The 19,928-nt window shown below is 38.7% G+C and overlaps 1 protein-coding gene across 1 annotated transcript; it reads left to right on the forward strand.

Annotated features, from left to right (window-relative positions):
* The first annotated feature begins 1,372 nt into the window (after positions 1-1,372).
* TEX36 (testis expressed 36) lies at positions 1,373-7,224 on the forward strand. The gene is made up of 4 exons (XM_030031507.1): positions 1,373-1,480; positions 2,306-2,437; positions 5,047-5,127; positions 6,451-7,224. The coding sequence occupies exons 1-4, from the start codon at positions 1,430-1,432 to the stop codon at positions 6,697-6,699; spliced, it is 513 nt and encodes a 170-aa protein (XP_029887367.1). The 5' UTR covers positions 1,373-1,429; the 3' UTR covers positions 6,700-7,224.
* The last annotated feature ends 12,704 nt before the right edge of the window (positions 7,225-19,928 follow it).

The following is a 19,928-nucleotide window of genomic DNA, read 5'->3' on the forward strand; positions in this document are numbered from 1 at the left end:
GTCATAAAAGTAATTTACCTACTTTTGTACTTAAAAGTAACTTGCAGCATGGCATCATTAATAATAACAAGTTCCAAATAATCGCTCTTATCTGTATTATCAAAAGTTCAGCAGATACTTAGAGAAACAAAGTAGGTCATTTAAAAGAAAGCCTTGAAAAATTCCATGACGGCAGCTAGTATTCCCAAATATCATTACCTATGTCTGGTAGTAAGATGGAAAACTAGATTTTCCCGCAGGAACTTTGTAATTGCACTTTGTAAATGGCTACACCTGTCTGAATCATTCATACTTAACTAATACAAGAACCGTATTTTTTCTTGTTCCGTTTGCCAGCCATGGTATCTGATTCCCACGTAAGTTAGTCTTGATTATCAATGTATTGGAAAACTGGCCACTTACCATGTGAGTGTCATGGACTTTACAGTCTGTCAAGGCCTGGGAGGCAAAGTCTTGGTTTGTGCTTGGTTTAGTGAGAAGTTCTGCCTTGTCTACAGCTCACCCACCGGCTCATTTCACAGTAAGCAAGGGCTTTGTGCCTCAGTTTTTCTTTCTGTGAAATAAGAAAGAACCTTACATTTCGGTTGGTTCTCCACTTCCCCATCCATAAAAACGTGTTACAAAATGTTATACTTAAAAAGAAGTCTGCTACATTCATCTTGGAGACTATGTCTGTAATACGAATGAATGGACTAGGGACTTTTTTGGCCAGCAGGCAAGTGACATGGCGCAAATGGCATCCATGATCCAGTGCTGTCTGCCACCCGGCAGGGCAGCCACCCCCAAATTTCTTGAGGGACACAGTCCCCGGTGCTTTTCCCCAAACACCTGCCAGGGCAGTGCTTGCTACGGGGGTGTGCCGACAGTTAAATGGTATGGATGTTTACAAGTCAGTGCTCAAACTCGGAGGCAAAATATCCTTAAGGTGCTGTCAGGGTTGGGTTTTTTTTAACAAATATTGTGTATGCGATTAAGATGTGTGTATGTGTAACGCGATTTTAGAAAGAGCATGAAGTTATATCTTAAAAATAAGATACCTAATGTCCTTGGTTTTTTCCTCAAAAATGACCCTCCTTCCTTCAGGTATTACCACTCAGATTGTAAAGTGTTATTGAAGTAATGGTGCAGAACTAGTTAATTTTTGAACCGAACTCCATTCCCCTCCCGTTTGAAAACAGCATTCGATACTTTTACCAACTTTTTTTTTTTTCCCCAAACGCAGTCGAAGGGTAAGAGCAGCGTTGCCTTAGCTCCTCCGGCTCTTACTGAAGCACCGGGATCACTTAGCGACGCGGTCAGGGAGGGTCTGAAGTCACGGCGGGGGGGGGGTTCCCGTTCCTCTGTGAGCTGGACAAGCGGCCGCCGTGGCAACCGGGGTGCCCGGGGGGGTCCCGGGCAGAGCGGCCGGGGACGGCGGCGGCGCGCACGCATGCCCAAGGGCCGGTGCTCCCACCACTGCGAGCAGCGCGCCGACGCCTGGGTGAGGGCAGGGGGGGAGCCCCCGTGTGCCCCGCGGGGCTTTTTTTTTAATCCTTAAACTCTCGAAAAAGCGCCGTGTTGAGGGTGGCTTTGTCCTGTAGCCAGAAATGAGGTTTCCCCTTCCTGATGTTTATGAGGAAAAGGTGCCCTAGGTATTCAGAGGAAGTATGCTAAAGCAAACTCTGGCAGGATTTTTTTTTTTCTCCTCCCAGTTTTCCAACAGTGCTGGAGGTCTCTTCTTTTATATTTAGCCCTAGCTGATTATCTTTATCTTCTGGAAAATGCCAGCTGACGTTTGCCTCAGTTCTCGCCCTCAGGAGAAGTGCCCTGGCCCCCGTCGGAGGCCCTGGGCTGGGACATCTGGGCATCCCAGGGCACTGTGACACATGCCTGGCACAGGCTCTTCTTCAGTCTCTCAACCCCTGTTTGAGAGCCTAACGTTTGGCTGAGCTGTTCCCCAAAAGTTTTGTGCTTTCAAACCTACAGTTGTACAACAGCAGGAGCAGCATGGGGTTAAAAAAAAGTTGTTATAGCATAAGTGGGTTTGGTAGATGGATTATCACTATATAAACAATTTTTGGAAAGTTTCTGGAGAAATAATATTCTTGTCAGTTTTACTGATGTATGTCATGAGGTCTTTATGGTAGGGGTTGTGTTATGTGGGGGAAGCTCCTGATTTTTCCAGAGGCCGCTAGGTGCTGCTGCAATCCAAATAATAAAAAATAAATGGGAAAAGACGATTTTGCCAACATTTCTGATCCTATTTATTTGGGGTTTTGTTGTTAGCTTTTTTTTTAAATGGGTCACAATTTTCATTATTTTCTAGTTTGCTCATGTTGGAGTATGCCAGGATCAACCTGAGTCAACTACAGCCTCTGCACTAAAACAGGTCCAGAACTCAGGAGCAGCTCAGTATGTTGAGGATAGATTGCCGCTAGCATACAGAACTCGGGAGCAGGTGAGTTACTGTGGCAATACACTCAATCTACAGAGCTCTGTTTTGCAAGATATCACTTGCTAAGTTATGAGTAAGAATAGCACTTACGGTAGTTAGCAAAGCAGTCACTATGGTCTGGCAGACTTTGTGCCTCAGGGAGTAAAATGATTGCTAGCTGTGCTAAGGAAGAAACATATTTTGCTGCTACTCAATTATAATTTTGGATACTCAAAAGTCCTGCTGTAGTTATTGCTGATTTCCAGCATCAGTTACTTTTCCCTTTCATTAGCTACTATAGCTGTTTGAGGCACGTTTATGTGCCAGAATATATTCTGATGAATCTCAGTCCAAAACCTGCATGTACAGCCCCGTAAGAATGTTTAATTGAAATTTGATGGTCTGTTTTGAACTAAATGTCAGAAATTCTGTATATTCGGGCAAAAGATTTTTTTTTTTATCATTAAAAAGTTAGAAGCTTCCCAGTGCAAACATTTTTAAGGCTTGCTTAAAAATTTGGAGATTTGGGACAATTTTGGAAACAAACAAAACACTATTTTAAAATCACGAGTATTTAAAATGTTACAATTTCATAAGCACATTTTTATGGCCTGATTTTATCATCACACTGAGCTTTGCTTTACCCACCCACTTTGTGCACAGAACATTTTCTATTTTCATTTTCTATAAGCATAGCAATTATATTGAGTTCATTTCACAGATTTTGCTATAATGAAGAGCAGAAATGGGCTGGGAAGGAATATTTAAAAGGGAAGCTTGGGGCTATTGAAAAGAAAAAGGGAAGATTATACTGTAACATGAGCATACATTATGTTGATATTATGTATACCTTTCTGTGGAGCATCTGGCCTTAGCCACTGCCTGAAAAGGAGAACCAGGTTAGATGGACCTTTTATCAACAGTAGTATGACTGTTCACCTGATGTTTTATGTCTTGTATTTACCAGCCCTTCACTGTTGAAAAGAATTAGTGGGATTCCTATCTGTCATAAATCAAGAATTAAAATGAGATCAGCGGTGAGAGCATGAAGATGCATTAAAGGCTAAAATGTGATGTCACAGAACAATCTGAGGAAGTTTGTTTATGTGACACTTAAAAAGTGCTGTATAGAGTGTTTGAAGCTCACTGCATGTGAAGCTGGATGTCTCTAATCTCTCTGTATGAGGGAACTCACTGGCTGGGAGGTTAATTAATTTTCTCAGTAATATAGTACTGTTTAAGCTTATATTACCTCTTATTTCTTACTTCATGATAGTCCTATAATTATTCCGTAATAGATTTTTTTTGACCATTAGTTAATATGGGGAGTCCTTCCAAGAGCTGATACTCAATATTTACCATCTTGGTTTTCAATTTTCCTGCAGCATATAGGCACTAGTAATAAACACTATTCTTAAAATGTTAAGATTGACATGTAATTGCAGTAGGATATTTTAGTAAGTCTTACATTTTACTGACTTAGAAGGTGCTTATTTTTAAACATATATATGAGAATGTATCCGTTGAATTTACTTACCCATTGAACTACAGTCTGGTTGAACCTGTATGAGAAAACAAGTGAACGTGTGGCACGTACCTAAAAAAGGTAGAGAATCTGTCTAGTATACCAAATACCCTAAGATATGATCATGCAGCTAACTCCGTGCAGGCAGATTTTGTATTTGGTGATTCTTCTTGCTGGATCAGGCCTCCAATTACATTTATCTTTAGAACTGATTCAGAGTCACTTACTCTTGAAACACATTTTTTAAATTGTGTTACATTAAAACTTGCTCTCCTGTTTGGAGCTCTCCTAGTTGGAGGATGAAAAACATATTCCACAATGTTAAAAGTAAAAATTGCTAGAGCATTTACAGAAAAACCAAAAAGTTCCCAACATGAAGCAGGAAAATAATGCTTGGGGAAGAACAGAAGCAATCTAATAGTCCAGAAGAGTTTTCAGTGTTTCAATTTTTAGCTATTTTAATAATATTGCAATGATATATAATAAACAAACTTAAAAAAAAAATGTTAATTTACTTTCAGAATAGTTCTTTTGCAGTTGTCCTTTTTTTCTTCTAAAACTCTATTTCCATTTTAGAGACTGGATGAACATTATGTTAAAGAATGAGATTATAAATTAGTTATGCAGTTAATACCTCCTCCACTTCCCCTGCAACAAGCAGTGTACATGACATTCAGTACATAAATCATAGATTAATTCAGTTTTGAGGTCCCTTTTGTAGTTCATTTTAATTAGCTTTAGGCTTACTAGTGAATCAAATAAGGCAATCCTGACATATCTAGTATTTTGCTGCTTGCAGACAGAATGTATCATTTCTTATTTGAAAATTCACACTTTTATATTAATCATGTATATATTCAGCAAGTCAAGGGAACACAAACCCTCCTGATGGTTTTGTAAAAAAAAAAAAAAAAAAAAATACAGAGGGTTCACATTGCCCCTATAAAATTATGTGCAGTTGAAGAATTAACATATAAATATGACTTCTGTGTTAGAACATAGACAGCTGTAATTTCAGCATCTATCAGAATATAAAAACTAAGATTAGTAGACTCCAAACAAGGTATGTGAAAATTCATATTTTTTTGCTATAATTTCTTTTTTTCAGAGAGCAGTGAACAACAATTTCCCATTTTCTTCTCATGACAACAGACACTGTCTACAAAATGTAGGAGAGTATTTTGATTTTGTAAGTACCCAGCACTGAGAAAAATCAAGCAAGTTCATATCTCTCAGTCTGCCAGAGATTAAACAAAGTATCTTTTCTCTCCCTTGCAAATATTATAGATGCTAAAAATTGTGAGAAGTGAAAATGTAAACAGCAAAGAAAAACATACTTTTTATTAGTATAGTGGTGGGACTCCTCTGGGGCTGGCACAGGTATACCTCAGCACCCATGGTCATTGAGAGTGGCAGAATTCAAGGGGAACAACAAACTCATGATTTGGGTCTCTGACCGGCATCTTCTAGTGGTCCTGGCTGTTATGTCTTAACATGGTTTTGTACCCAGTTATATGTCCTATTAGTCTGCTAAAAGTGATTTGCCTTGTGATGAACTTTTGTAGGGCTCTCAGCCACTGATAATTCACAGTCCCACATATGTGGTTCAGACTCATCTTTATCATAGTTTAACCGAAATCCCTAGGGCACCTGCAATATATCTTCAGAATGTATAATTTTCCATTCCACATCTCTTTATAATATACCTGTTTAAATATATATTGCAGAAGCCACAACTTTGAATAGAATTTAAATTGTTTGGGGCTTTTCTGTATGTGCAACATTTTCGTATTTTTCCACTTTTCTTCGATTGTTGACGTCTTTCTAGGCAGCAAAACAAATAGTGCGGTTCACAAGATAATAGGTAGAGGAGGAAGCAGTGAATTGTGGTATGGAAAGTTTATCTGACTATGGGCTCTCTTAGACCTAGATTTTTTGGTATTCATTATTCACTGAGAAACCTCCATTTCTGTGCACTTTGTGCAGTGTCTCATAGTTTTAGAGATACTGATCAACCATAATTCCAAATAAATTTCCTACAAGCTATGGAGTGTGAAAATCAGGCTCTGTCTCTCTGTGTTTGGACATACAAGGGATAGCTTTGAAGATTCAGATTTCATGGTCTGTCTCAGTTTCTTTATTGCAGTCTGAACATAAAATTATTAACCTATCTATTTCTTTGGGTTACTCTGAAGATTCATTTAGCTGAGTATAGCTAAATAGGCTTGAGTATATAGTATGCTACAGAAATGCAAAGTATAAGGGGTTATTAGTACTAAGAGGTGGAAGGTGAACAGATTTCCCATTATATATGCAACCAGAAATGTTCATGCAGGCAAGTCTGACAATATTATTTTTGACTTGCTAAAGATGAACCATGAGTTCTTGAAATCACTGTGGTAACAGCTTCGTTAACTTCCCAGTGGGGTAGTGACTGTTACAAGATTCATCTGTGAAACTGTGATTGTAAGTCATATGTTTAAATGAATTTTTCTTTCAATTTTTTTGCTAGGGTATGGGCCGGAGGAAGGTGGAACCAGAGAGACGGCAACAGAACTCACAGAACTTCTTCCTATGGGCTCATGAATCAGTTCCTAGCAGCGAGGATGGCTTAACCATTTATCAGACATCTTTTGTGAAAGATCAAAATACCGAGAGTCCATTTTGTAGGCGGTATCCAAAACACCACTCAGGAAAATGTTGCACTGACAAACCTGTTCCTGAGAATGAAAAAAACCTGCAGCCAAACAAGTCATCTTAATTATAAAAACACCTTTATAGCACTGACTTACCATCATCAGAGCCTTTTCTCGAGATCTGAACTACTTGTTACTCAAATGGATGATGAAATAAACATTTGTGTAAAGCGAATGTGGTAGTACAGTTGAGAGTTCATTGAAATCAACAATCATATGTTACTCTGAAGACATACATTACTATAAAAATTTTAATGAAGAGGAGCATTATAAGGAAAAGCATGATTGTACATATTTTTAGAAATACCTCGATTAGGTGAACAGAGGTAGTGATTGTACTTGTGTTATCTGATAACTGGTTGACCCTCATCTTGATACAAAAGCTCCTTCAACTTCAGAATCAGTGGTGTGGCTGTGCCTCAAGCAGCTGACAGGATCTGTGTTGACAGAAGTGTATAATGAAACTGGATCCTTGAGGGTTTACCACAATAGGGAGCCAAAACTGCATGTTCAGGTAAGAGATAAACTTTTCTGAAAGGTTCCATGGCTATGAAGGCAGGTTACTAGCCATTAGAGAAACTAGATAAAAAAAGAAGCTCCACGTCACATTGCTGTGCAAAATAACTAATGTTCAGTTATAACACAGGAGTTGTGTAAGTAAAAAAAGAAAGCATGTTGTAAAGGATGTTTGCGTGCCTGTGCGTGCACTCACAAAACGTGAGTGTACGTATGTATGCATCATTCATCGCAGTAGGGAGAAAAAAAGCTCAAGCTGAATGTGGAAGGTTACATGAACATTTGAGTTTGAGGTGGACTGCATCTGAAAAAAACTCATGATTTTATAGTTACATGTCCCTAAGGAAGGGAATTCAGAACAAATCCTCCAAGCACTCTGCTCCCAGAATACTTACTGGCTTTAGGATATGAAAGGCGTTAGAGTCAGACCTCCAAATAATGTGTTTTCCTCTTCTGGATCATTTCCATTAATATCAATAAAATAATAAACCAAACTGTGCATCTTAAAATATACTAGAAATAAGCTTGTTGCCATGCAAAATAATGTTGACTAGTAAAATTTAAGCATAAGTTTATGGGATAATTTCCTTTGTTTACAAGATAAATGGAAAAATAAACCTCAACCCTTAGAATTCCCTGCATTGTAAGACATGCCTTGAGAATGAGCTATGTTAAGAAATGATTTCTGCCTTTCAGTGAACACATCTATCTATTTGTATCAGCATGCAATGGCTGACTTTTTGTGTGCCATCAAAATAGATTGTATTAGAATATTTCCCCAAACGTGTAGCAATTTTATTAGCACACGCTGAAATAATAAACTTCTTTTTTTTATGAAGTTCCCCCTACTAAAGTTCTTGGGGTGCTGCACAATACATAGAAATGCAAAACATTAACGAACAATGTAAAAACAGATAAAAAGCCAAGTAACATAGTGTTATTAAAAAGAATTATTTTTTCTCAAAGTAAAGACAGCCTGCCTGACAACTCTAGAGTCACAATTTCCAGAGCTTTAGCCAACAATTTCATCTCCAAACTGATTCAAAACTAAAGTGTGTGCCAATCACATGGTAAATTAAGTACCCCATGCTGTTTGGCATACTCAAGAGGGCAATCTTGGACCTCCATCAGAAGGAAGAAACACATTCTTGCTACATTAGTAATGTTTATCTGTGGTGTAGCATTACAGCTGGGTATGGTGAAATAAATTGCTGTAGTTTGTTATGCCTTAAAACACCAATAGAAAGATTCCAGATTTCTTCCCCCCCCTCTTTTTTTTTCCTTCACATTTTGACTCAAACATGGATTTTTTTTTTTTAAAGTAACTGTGGATTAATACATGTTCTCAACTATATTGCGATGCAGATTCCACAGGAGAAACTGGAGAGACCATGAAACCTCTATACAAACTGAAATACACTGTGCTGGGTTGAACAAAACAGGTGATTCCCACATATCTCATGCTCTGGCTTTTTCTTGGGTAAATAACATGAGATACAACACACTGAATTTCAAAATGAATGATAAATGCCCTAGATAAATTCCAGAAAGTCATAGCCTTGTGTTCTTTGGGTAGAAACCATCAGTTTTGTTTAATCTTGTGATAATAATGTCTCTAAGAAGGCCCTATTGAGTTAAAATATTTTTGCAATACAGAGTTGTTTTTTTTTCTTGGTGGATGGAAGAGAGAGGAGGAGGGCTGGTAACTCCCATAAAGGTTCCTAGTCAGTGCAGGAAAGTGGTCCCAGCTGGTAGTTAATTAGGATCAGATGGGTGTTGGTAGGCTCAGCAGAATGAGCATACTATGGGTTAACTCAGCCAAATAGTATTCTGGAGAAGTAGAGGTTATGCTCTAAGTGATGCTGATAAAGATGGACTTCTTTGTACCTTGTTTTAGTTCGGAAAAAAAAAATCCAAAAAACAAGCAAGTTTGTTGCAAAATTTCCTTGAACACTATTATCAAGAATTTGAAGACAGCTAAAACCTCTTTAGAGAAACAACAGGCTTCGTACTATAATCCTTTTGAATGAGAAGGTATCTTTGCCCTCTGTTTTTGTTCCTGAGCCTGCATCAATTTAGGGACTGTCTATACAGCTTTCTTAAGAAGTGTCTTTCACATTAATTTAAAAGTGTTTTCAGTATGTTAGCTAAATTCACAGAACTCAAGCAAAATTGATTAAAAATATTAAACCAAGGGGCTGGGCAGATGGCTGCAAGTTCCTTTCGTTTAATGAGTTGCTACTTATCAGCTGAACCCTGTGTCCTGGGTTAGCAACAGGCTAAGGTTGGTGATTAATATGGCTAAGCTGAAGAGTAGCAATTTTGTCACTTAACTTCCCATGCCCTGGTTGAAGACAGCTTGCTTCTGGGATTGCATTGGTTAGCTGCATTGGAATACAGTCTTATGCTTGTGTCTGCATGGTTATGTCTACTTGTTTAAAGTGTGTTGTTTTTTTTTTTTTCTTCTGCCCTGGTTGCTGGTAACTAGATCTGAGAAAATGGTCTCATTCAAAGCTGCTGTCTCTTGGACCGTGTGGCCTCCTGGTAAGCTGGATTTCAGTTTCTACAGCTGTTTCATTTATGAGGTGTTGTGACCTATGAAATGCTTTTAATAGTCATTTTCACCCTGATAGGCAAACTGCTGATGTTGTATGATAGCAGATTGGTTTTGGTACAATAGGAGGCAAGATTTAAATTTTGCCTTTTGTTTACTTAAGTGTCTAAAGAAGCTTAAAGAGATGCTTAAAGCCTGAACTGCCTGGCCTGTGGGGAGGGTTGGGTGGAAAGGGGAGTGCTGCTGCTCCTGGAGCTAGTAATTCAATGGGGATGCAGCAGCTTGACTTCCAAGTCATCCGCTGCTAATCTAATAATTCTGTGTTCATAATCGAATCACTCTGTGTAGCTGAAATGTTGTTTCTTAGCATGTACTCTCAAGGTTAGTCTGAGTGAAGTAACTTGGTATAGATGTTGTACTGAAGATGAGCCCTTTTCCTCCCCTGGGCTACACAGTAGTAATACTGTCTAAACCCCAAACTGGTGCTGATTTATTTAGGGTGATATTGTTCAAGTATGGATAATATTAAGCTTCTATAAACGTTCTTACATGGGTTTAACTTTTCGCTAGCTGAGCAAAATACTGGTATAACTGTGATGGTGCTAATGTTGAAGCAAAAGTATAGGCCTATATCTAATAGAAATGTTTATGTTGATACAGTGGCCATGCTGGTTGACAAGAAATAAAATTCTGAAATTAAGTAGAAACTTTGGATTAGGCATCTCTACCTCTAAATCACAGTCTGCAAACTTTTTTTTTTTATTATTCCTTATCCTCCCCCCTGCTGCTGCTGCATTATCTAATGAGCAGTAGATAGCAAGTACAGAGACCCATTCCACTCCGGAGTGGGAAAGGACTATATAGAGCTGCCTCATCCCAAGTTTCTTGTTTTATGCCTGTCTCCCCAACAAAGTAATAAAATAACGAGCTGTTAAAACATTATCTCTGGAATATCTAATTAAAGGGAAGTCTATTCAACAGGGAAGTAATCCTAACTGACATTAAGTTGGATGTATGGCAATAGCGGGTGTGAGTGAACCATTAAAGCACCCAATTTATGATTCAGGCAGGCAGCTGTGTAGCATTTATGAAAAGCATGTTATCAGCTTGCTCTCTTGTCTGATCATGGTTTGTTATACTTCAGTATATTCACCTGAAAGTGAAATATCTCAAATTATCATTTCTTAAATGTGGTGTACAGAAAGAGGTAAGTTTCAGCCGAATAGAATCAAAGAAGTGCTGCTTGGAGGGGACCTCTGGGACATGTCTAGTCCAGCTTTCTGCTCAGGCCAGACCCTTGTTAGCACAGGATTGGCTCAGCCGTGACTTTGTTGATCTCAGTCTAGAAAGCCTCTAAAGAGGGAGCTTGCACAGCCTCTCCAGGTGACCTGTTCCAGCACTACAGTGCAGTGCTAGAGAACAATATTTTCCTAATATCCATCCCAAGCCCCCCAGTCTGCTCTCTGTGACTGCTGACTCTTAGTGCATCATCGGGCTCTACCAAAAAGTTTGGCTGCATCATCTTTGTAACTGTTCCTCAAGTAGTCACAGACTGGTCTTAGCCTCATCTTCACCAGACCAAACCAGCCCATTTTCCTTAGCCTCTCCTCACAAGTCATGTGCCTCTGACCATTTTACTTTTTGCTGGATCCTGTCCTGTTTCACTGCAGCCCAAAGCTGGTCACAGTATTCTAGGTTCAGCCTACAATACTGAGGGAATAATAACATCTCTGAGCCTGCTCATGGTAAGTGATTCTCAAAACCTTAATCTCTCCTGAAGCCAATGGGTTGAAAACATCTGTTTGGACAGCCTGTAAAACAGGGTTTTTAAAAAAAAAAGGCAGCGTGAACTTGCATTTTCTCCTTCTTTCTGAGGTTACGCAGCTAATTCTGTATGTAGCAAAAGTGGAAACTACGTAGAATTTAGAGACTATATATATATTTGAACTTCTGTTAATCTGGTGGCAGATGCTAGAGACACCCAAGTCCCAGAAGTCTTCCATGGGTGCTTAAAATGCTACTTCTGGACAAGTCTAAAGTGCCTTAGTCTTGACAGCACCAAGTTCAAACTTGTATCGGGGAAAAGATCCACAAATTAATTATTCTCATGTCACCACTGTGCTTTAAATTGGAAGAATACTCAAACACATCAAGTTCTTCAGAGGGTACATGAAGAGCAGCTATTATCATGTCTGTGTGTAAGAGCTTAATTGTTACAACACCCATTTGAAATAGGTTCTATTCTTTCCTCTATTCTTGCATTGTTTCAGGGAGAGGGTTATGGCTTATTACACAGTGGTGCAAGTTTTCTTTACTTTCCTCTTCCTGCAGCTGTCTCTTGCATGGAATATTTAGGTGCTCATTAAATCAGCAAGAGAAAGTTCACATGTCTACATGAGTGAGCATGATGATCTAGCCCAGGCGTTAGGACACCCACCAGAGAGAGTGGGTTGCCTGGGTCAGGGTCCTTGTATGGCTTTTAAATTTGAAGTAAACATTAACTGAAGCAAGGACTGGAACTCAGGTCTGCCTGCTCACAGATGAGTGCCCAGACCACTGAACTAGAGAAAACCCTGTGCTTTCTTTCAAGCCCAATGTTTAACTATTTCATAGAAAATGTAGCAGCTCTGGCAGAAGGGGTATAGAGTGGTCATTTCTCCAGGCTACCTGAACCAGTTCAGAAAATCAGAAGAATCTTAGGAATACGGGTTTTTTCCTCCCCTTGCTGTGGGATGTCTAGAAATGGTGATATGATGATCATAAAGCACTACCCTAATAGCAATGAATTAATCCTTACAGTAGCCCCATGAAGTATTTAAGTAGTAGTTCTCATTCTGCAGATGACTTAATTGTGGCATGCTGTACTGAGGGTGATTGCTCAGTCAGCAGCAAAGCCATGACTATAAAATGGAGGAGTCCTGACTCCTAGACTTTTGCTGTAGCCAGCACTTCTTACCCTGTGCCTAGATTTGCTATGGAGTATTTAGAGCTTTGTTAGAGACCTACTTGCCTGACAGTGTATTATTTTAAGAGACTAATGGCTGTGTGTATGTTTTTATGATCCCTTTCGATATTCTATGGAATGAGAGACAAATTCTGTAACTCGAAGCATGCTATTTCTGAAACGGAAGGGTTTTTTTAAATTTAAAATGAACACCTGCTCTTCCTCTCTCATCCCCCTCACCTCCAAAAATAAAGATTGTGTTTAGATTGTCTAGCATATTCTAATACCTACAAATGGCAGTGCCTACTATGCAAACAGACTAACAGAAATATCAAGTACTGTGCTCAGATGTAAATTCTTGTGGGATCAGGCTCTATAATACTAACCAGACATTCATGCCTCAAATGGCATTTTAGGCATGCATTAATGACCCTAAGCGACAGACCTTCTCATCTTATTGCTTAATTAATCAATGGCCCAGTGGCACATTGGCAGTGCTCTTTTTCAAGCTGTGCCTCCCCTCAGATGGTAATCAGATGGTATATGGCTGTATCTACTTATGGGAAAGTCAAAACCCAATAAATAAAGTTTAATTTCCTGATTCCCTTGGGATATAGTGATTCTTTTTAACAATGCTTTTTCAGTTGAGTTGAAATTAAAAAACAGCATGATCAACATATTGCGTAATATTTCAAGGATGGAGTTAAGTACCAGGTTTAAAGACTTTAAAAAAAAAAAAAAAAAAAAAAGACTGGTGGGGGGAAGACTGTTGAAAGACTGTTGATACAGAAGCAGAATATTTTCCATCAAAAATGCCTAATCCTATTTTTATTACTGGTGTTAAACTCTACATTGTCAGCTTTTAAGCATTACTGTGAAGGTTTTCTGTACATGTGTGGCATTAATTTTCATTCTAAATTAAGTTTGCTATCATTTGGAATAGAATTAACTTAATCTTAAAAATATTTTGTAACATGCAATACAGTTAGGTACCATAGGAGGGCAGGTGTGTTGAACGGCTTTATTTTGGTATGAGTTACATTACTGTAAGATCTACTGTAGTGAGTTGAATTATCGGAATTGTACTGGTATCAGCAAGCTCTCAATCATGTCAGAGAAATGCAACAATTTGATTTGGACACAGGTGGCAATATGTAAGTCTCATGGGTTTTATGGATTTAAGTATCTTTTTCCAGTTGTTCATTTTTGATGCTTACAAAGTTTAAAGATTTTTCAATCCACAGTTATTTTGTTTTGCCTTTGAGAGCCTATAATCTGACTACAGTTACTTATTTAATCACTGACAATATCCAGCAAATTAACAAAATTAGTTCTTTAGTTTACAACTTAGATTTAATTCAACTTTTTATTTTTCTAGTATCAAGTTTTCAATATGTGCTAATTTATGCTACAGTTTTCTTTATGCTTCAAGTTAAATTCGGGCTTAAATATAAAAGAGCTTTAGCCTCTGAGTTAAATAATTCCTTATGAAATTTGAAATTTCATTCAATCTTTTTCAAGTGAGAGGAAAAACGAATGAAACTTGTTTTGTTAGAGGAAGAAATGTGTGTGCGTACTTTCATGACTTACATGATCCCGTCTTGCAGAGTAATTGGGAGGGACCCTGCTACAGTGATGGGTCTACGCACTGAGCTTGTGCCGAGGTCCCCACTGACAGACGGTTAGATTCAGAAACACTGTCTCGGAAAACAGTTGTGATCTCTCCAGTCTGTCCGTTTGGCTCTATTTTTCCTGACCCCTAAGTATCACAAAAGGGAGAGATCCCTGCTGAGTTGTTAGGCAGAGGCTGTCCTGCAACCTGGGAGTCCTGCTTTGCTGTAATGATTGTAGAACGAAGGCTTTCAATGGGCAATACTATTTCTTCTGAAAGTGGAGAAAAATTTCCAGCATCTTGAGCTGAAAGAGTAAGATGAACATTTCATCTATCTCATATAACGAAGTCCCTGAAGTAGAAGAGGGCTTGTTAAGCAGTGAAGACATTAAGAGGCGCAATTTCTAAGACAAATCCAGTCCTTCAGATGCAGGAATGACCGTGTGGCAGCCTGACCCTTTCTTGCTGTTCAGCTGACCCCACTTCTTCCTTCCGAGACTGGCCGAGTCTCTCTCGAAATACACGGTAGTACCTGCAGAAGGGATTCAAACAGATTTCCTGCAGCATGAAGCAGCTGTAAACTGCTGTGGAAGAAAATATTCTTAGGTCACAGGAGGATGATGTGGAAGAGTGGTATTCTGTTATCCTCAGCCCCAACAGCCCACAGAAAGCAAACGCTACTGAGCTCTAAAAATAAGTTGTCACGGGGTCTGTTAGCAGATGGGTCAGTGCTTGCTTGCACAAGTGGATACTTTTGTTCCTTATCCTTCTACAACACAGTTTTGGACTATCAAGTTGTTCCAAAACATAGTTTTGGGACTGTACCTTAAGGAGGAAGATCCTCCTCACTTGCATTCTCTCCCCTATTCTCTGGTTCCTTTTATATTTAAACTATCCAGATTCTGATCTTACTGCCAAAGTAGATATCAGAAGCCAATATGGCAGCTGTCATACAGGCAAAGATCCTGCTGAGATCTGTAAGAATAATTCATGTGTCAGAACACAGGCCAGCTGATAATTTTATTTATCTTGATGTGCAGGTGTCTTGTTGGATAAATTCAGAATAATCTCAGCCCACTGCCCAGTGTATGGTCTAAATGCTCATATCTAAGGCAGGAATACAATCTGTCACAACTGTTGATGTCCTTAATACACTACACATAGGAAGTCTGTCTTCACATTTTCTTTGCACTCTAATAACAAGTATGTACAGCTTGCTTCCTATAATGAAAACCTCTTTCCCATTTTCCTGAGCGGCATGACTGTAGGCTAACGTGCCAACATTGCTCTTTTACAAAGATGCTAAAACTTTTATAGCCAGCTATATGTTTTGCTATTTCTTCCCTACTTCTCCCCACTCCCCTTTAACTCCCCCCAGTAGGATTTTTGCAATACATTTCTAGAAATATTGTATGCATTCTGACACAAAACAATATCTTCAGCAGTAATAATAAATTAGACGCAGTGGGAATTTAAGCTTGTTCTTTTGTCCGAGGTGATATAATGGAAGTCATTCATAATGAAGAAAAAAGTAATTGTTATGCAGCATTTTTGTATTAAACATGCCTCCCCAAATTATCCAGAGTATAAAAGAGAATGTTTTTAGAGCTTTGTTACAACCATGGTTGAGCAAAATGCATGTGAAAGTCCTCTTATTTGCATAAATAGGATTTCTTAAAATACAAACCATTTGTATTGTGTTAAGCTCCCTCAAGCCTTGCTACCTCACAAGACGTATCATAGTTTTATCATTAATCAAAACAAAGCCCAAATCAATAAACATGCATAATCAGGAGTCTCTGATTCCAGTATGCAAATACACTACATATTGATGAAATGTTTCTGAATCTAAAATAGTTTTACTCTTTTTTTTTTCCTCTCAGAAGTCCCTGAGCCTTTTAATTTTAATATTTTATGCATTGCAATGCAAACAGTATGACTTCATGTATCGGAGATAATAAGTTAAAAGATAAATGTTGGCTGAATCTCCTCTTAGTTTTTGTTTACTTTGTTGACTTTAAAGGCAGTTTATGCTTCTGAAAGGCTGGTAATTACTTGACCTTGAAAGGCCCAATCCTGCAAAAGCAGTTGCTCTGCCATGCACTTTCCAGCCGGTATCAGAGCAGGGGCAGCCGGGTCCCCGGGCCCTGTGCCAGGGCTGTTTGTTAATTAGTGAAAACCAGTTGTTCCTTACGTGTAGGGCAATCAAAGTGTTACATTACAGGGGGACTGATATGATGTTCAGTCAGGACAAGTTTGTGTCCTTGGCCTGTGGCTAAGATAGTGATCAGTACCTGCAGCTTCACGGAGCGAGGGCACTGTTTGGGGGGGTACAAGCTCTGCTTCTAACCATGCTCAAAGCTCAGCTCTTCTCACATGCTAGCAGATCATGCAGATCATTACTGATACGTATTTAGTGCTGCCCTCTGTAGTTTTAAATTCCTTATCAAACATACGCACATTATGATACAAGGAACATTATGGTCTGAAGATGGATCAAAAAATAAACATTTCAACAAGAGACTCAATAATTTCATATGTTTCAGGGGCATCACACCGCTACAGTTAAGAACCTTGATCAGTGCGTGGCTCAAATTAATGCTGCAAATTCCTTTAATCTGAACCACAGTTTTCGAACAAGTGAGCTGTGATGGGGTAAATCTTATCAGCAACTACTGCTTACCTCATTCTGAAGCTGTACGTATCCATAGCAAGTACAAAACACAGAACCAGGAAACGGGCACATCAACAACCAAAGGATTAAAATAAAACAAAATTCTATGAAGGCCGAAGTTAAAGGAAAAGAAGGATGAAAAAGATCAGTGGTAGAAAAGCCAGGCTGCAATTAAGTTGAAAAAGTTCCTTGTTTGCTAGTCAAATAATAAGCCGTGTCAGAGCTGTAGAATTGGCTATTCTAGCGTAATTGCGTCTCTTGTGTATCTGTGGGACTCTGTTAACCACAGGCACGATCCTCTCGTGAGAGTCATCCCCTCTGAGCTGATTTATTAGCAATGTGAAAAGTTTAAAGGTGTGATGTTTATTTTATATCCTAATAAAATAAATGTGGCAGCGATCATAGATTAGGAAGCACAGTTTCAAACTGAGAGTCTTTTAGGCTTATTAATTTGCTGTAGTTGGGTTTCACAATGGGTATGTCTATTTGCCAAGTCATGCTTATTTACATTTGCTCAATGCTTGTTTTCACAACCATGGAGTGTGGAAAAAAATTTCTTATGCCTTTGGTGGGAATAGGTGCTCACCTGAAGAGAAATGGTAGATCCTATGTGTAGCTGCACTCCGTATTTATGGAAGCAGCCCCACAAAAGTCAACAGGATCCTGTGTGTATATATACACATACATACAGATAGATATCTAAGGTGATGGGTGCAGTGAGCTCCTCAAAGTCAGTTACTTCTTGACTCTCATTTCCTACAAGGATGATTTATGGGAAACTTTGTAGTTACACTTTTTTAACTGATTCTTCAGTGATCTGATCTGAAACTTTTCTTTTAAAAATAGGATAGCAGTTTTAATTTTCATGGCAAATGCCTCCACTAAGGAGTGTATTTGGCAAAGGGAAGAATAAAGGTTACTGCAGCGATGGGTTGATGATCAAGAGGAACTGACGTTTCAAGCCAGAACATCTCTTCATGATGTTCTTCACTTAAATTGCTTTACTGCTGCTTCATAGTGCTTGGCACGTGTTTGCCTACCTCTGTGTGCCTTAACCACGCTGCTTTTAGAGGGTGGTGGTCTCTGGCAGCAGCGTGCTCTGCCAGGATAACTGTGTGTGCTAACAACGCTCCAGAGAGTGTGGCAAGTTATTCCTCAGCATCTCCCTCACTACTTAATTTTGCGAACCAGCAGCAAAAGGAGTGAGAACAGTTTATCTTTGTTTCAACCTTTGCTTATACAGTGTGAGGTAGAACTTAACCTCTAACTTTTTCCTTCCTGATTTTGGTAATTGTAGTGGATTGCTGCTGGACTATAACATGCTTACAGTGGCTGTGTCTGCTTTGTCCACTGTCACTTAATAGATTGCATGCATGAGATATAATGTTGAGTCTTCTACATATGCTTGTTGTTTATTTTAACTGTAATTTCTCATTTTGGTAGGTCTAAGGCTAATAAGTAATTGTTATGACCTGATGTAACTTGCACACAAGTTCTGCTTTACATCTATTTGTACTCAGTTATCTTCAGAAAGGAAAAAGAAAAATCCATCAGCCAAACCAGGAGAAGCAAACTACAAAGTCTGTCTGTTTTTGGCAAGGATGGTAGAGGAAAATACAACTGAGGCCTTTTCCTTATTGCTTGTGGAAGGTATTCAAATAAATAAGAAACTAGACAGAATGAGAGTGGTGATGCAAGCAGTTAATATTTTTAAAGCTCTTGGGTTTCTTTGGCTCAAACTTTCTGCAAAAGGGTGGAGTATTAACATTAATCACAAGCAAGGACCTTCAGTCTCCAGGACTGTCAGTCCGGCACCTCTTCTCATTGCTGCATTTAAAAAGGAGGGAATAAAAAAAATTATCTGGTGATCTTGCAGGAACATTGCAGACGCTAACAAGCTGTGGGGTAAAGGAAAACACGATCTCTTCATCCAGGTCTGAGGGCTGTAAGTTTTAACATCTGTATTGCAACTCAAAGGAATGAATCTCATTGGGTTTATTAATCTCTAGCTACATGGACTACCACTTACGTTTAGACTCGTACAATGTTTTGTGTTTTGAAATTATTTTTCACATGAGACTTCTGAAGTGCATTGAAGAGAATAAATGGACCTCTCTCCACCCTGGAGAGGTATAATTAACTACTTGGCAAAGATAGGATTGGAACCAAAGAAACCCCTCGCCTTTATCTCCTTACCCAGCTCTAAACATTTTCATGACCTTTTTTGGAAAAGTTTTGCAAAAGTAATATCAAACAGAGGACTTTTTTCCCATGTCCTCCTCTGTTTTGTTGCGCAGTGTGGTCTGTTTTAAATAAGCTCTACAGTGCAGTCATTTAAGGAAATGAAGATATTTCATAGCACGCTTAGCATTTGCATTTGAATATAGGCCACCCTGCTGTTTGATTAAACTGGAGTTTAAGAAAACTATAAGAATCGAGGTTCATATGCAGTGCAGTACTTCACACTCAGATTGCAAAGGTTGTTGAAGGAAAAAAAAATGATAATATCCTTGGAAGTACATGACTAATGAGAATATATATAGCACTTCTGAGACAGCTCAAATATATAATTATTGTGAAGATTTCACAGACACATAAATATAATGATCTTCAGCTAAGTAAATTGCTACCTACCAATGAAATAAATATGGTCCCTTCAGAATTTGAAATAATTCAGTACTGTAGGTGGTGGGAAATGATTCACCTTAGCTGTTATCTCTGGAACAGTAATATAGAAATATATCTGCCAGTACTGTTACATTTACATTGTTCTTCATATCCTGTGGAGTTTGTCAGAATATCTGTGGTCCCCGCTGATTTCCACCCCCTTATTTTGATAAGGCTCCACACAGCATGGCTCAACAATGGGTTGGAGCAGCTAATATTGTTTACCACAGTAGGCATCTCAGCCATAATATTTTTCCAAGAAACACTGATGTGTTTAAAGGTCAGGTTGATACTGATTTGACTGCTAAACATGAATTCATTTTTCTA

This window comes from Aquila chrysaetos, chromosome 11 (assembly GCF_900496995.4).
Source record: "Aquila chrysaetos chrysaetos chromosome 11, bAquChr1.4, whole genome shotgun sequence".
NCBI lineage: Eukaryota > Metazoa > Chordata > Aves > Accipitriformes > Accipitridae > Aquila > Aquila chrysaetos.

What these genes read in the sequence shown, in the direction of transcription:
- TEX36 (XM_030031507.1), top strand. Translation starts at nt 1,430, where the DNA reads ATGCCCAAGGGCCGGTGCTCCCACCACTGCGAGCAGCGCGCCGACGCC. An exon ending in AGCAGCGCGCCGACGCCTGG is followed by an intron (nt 1,481 to 2,305) that starts GTGAGGGCAGGG and finishes ATTATTTTCTAG; the next exon opens with TTTGCTCATGTTGGAGTATG. An exon ending in CATACAGAACTCGGGAGCAG is followed by an intron (nt 2,438 to 5,046) that starts GTGAGTTACTGT and finishes TCTTTTTTTCAG; the next exon opens with AGAGCAGTGAACAACAATTT.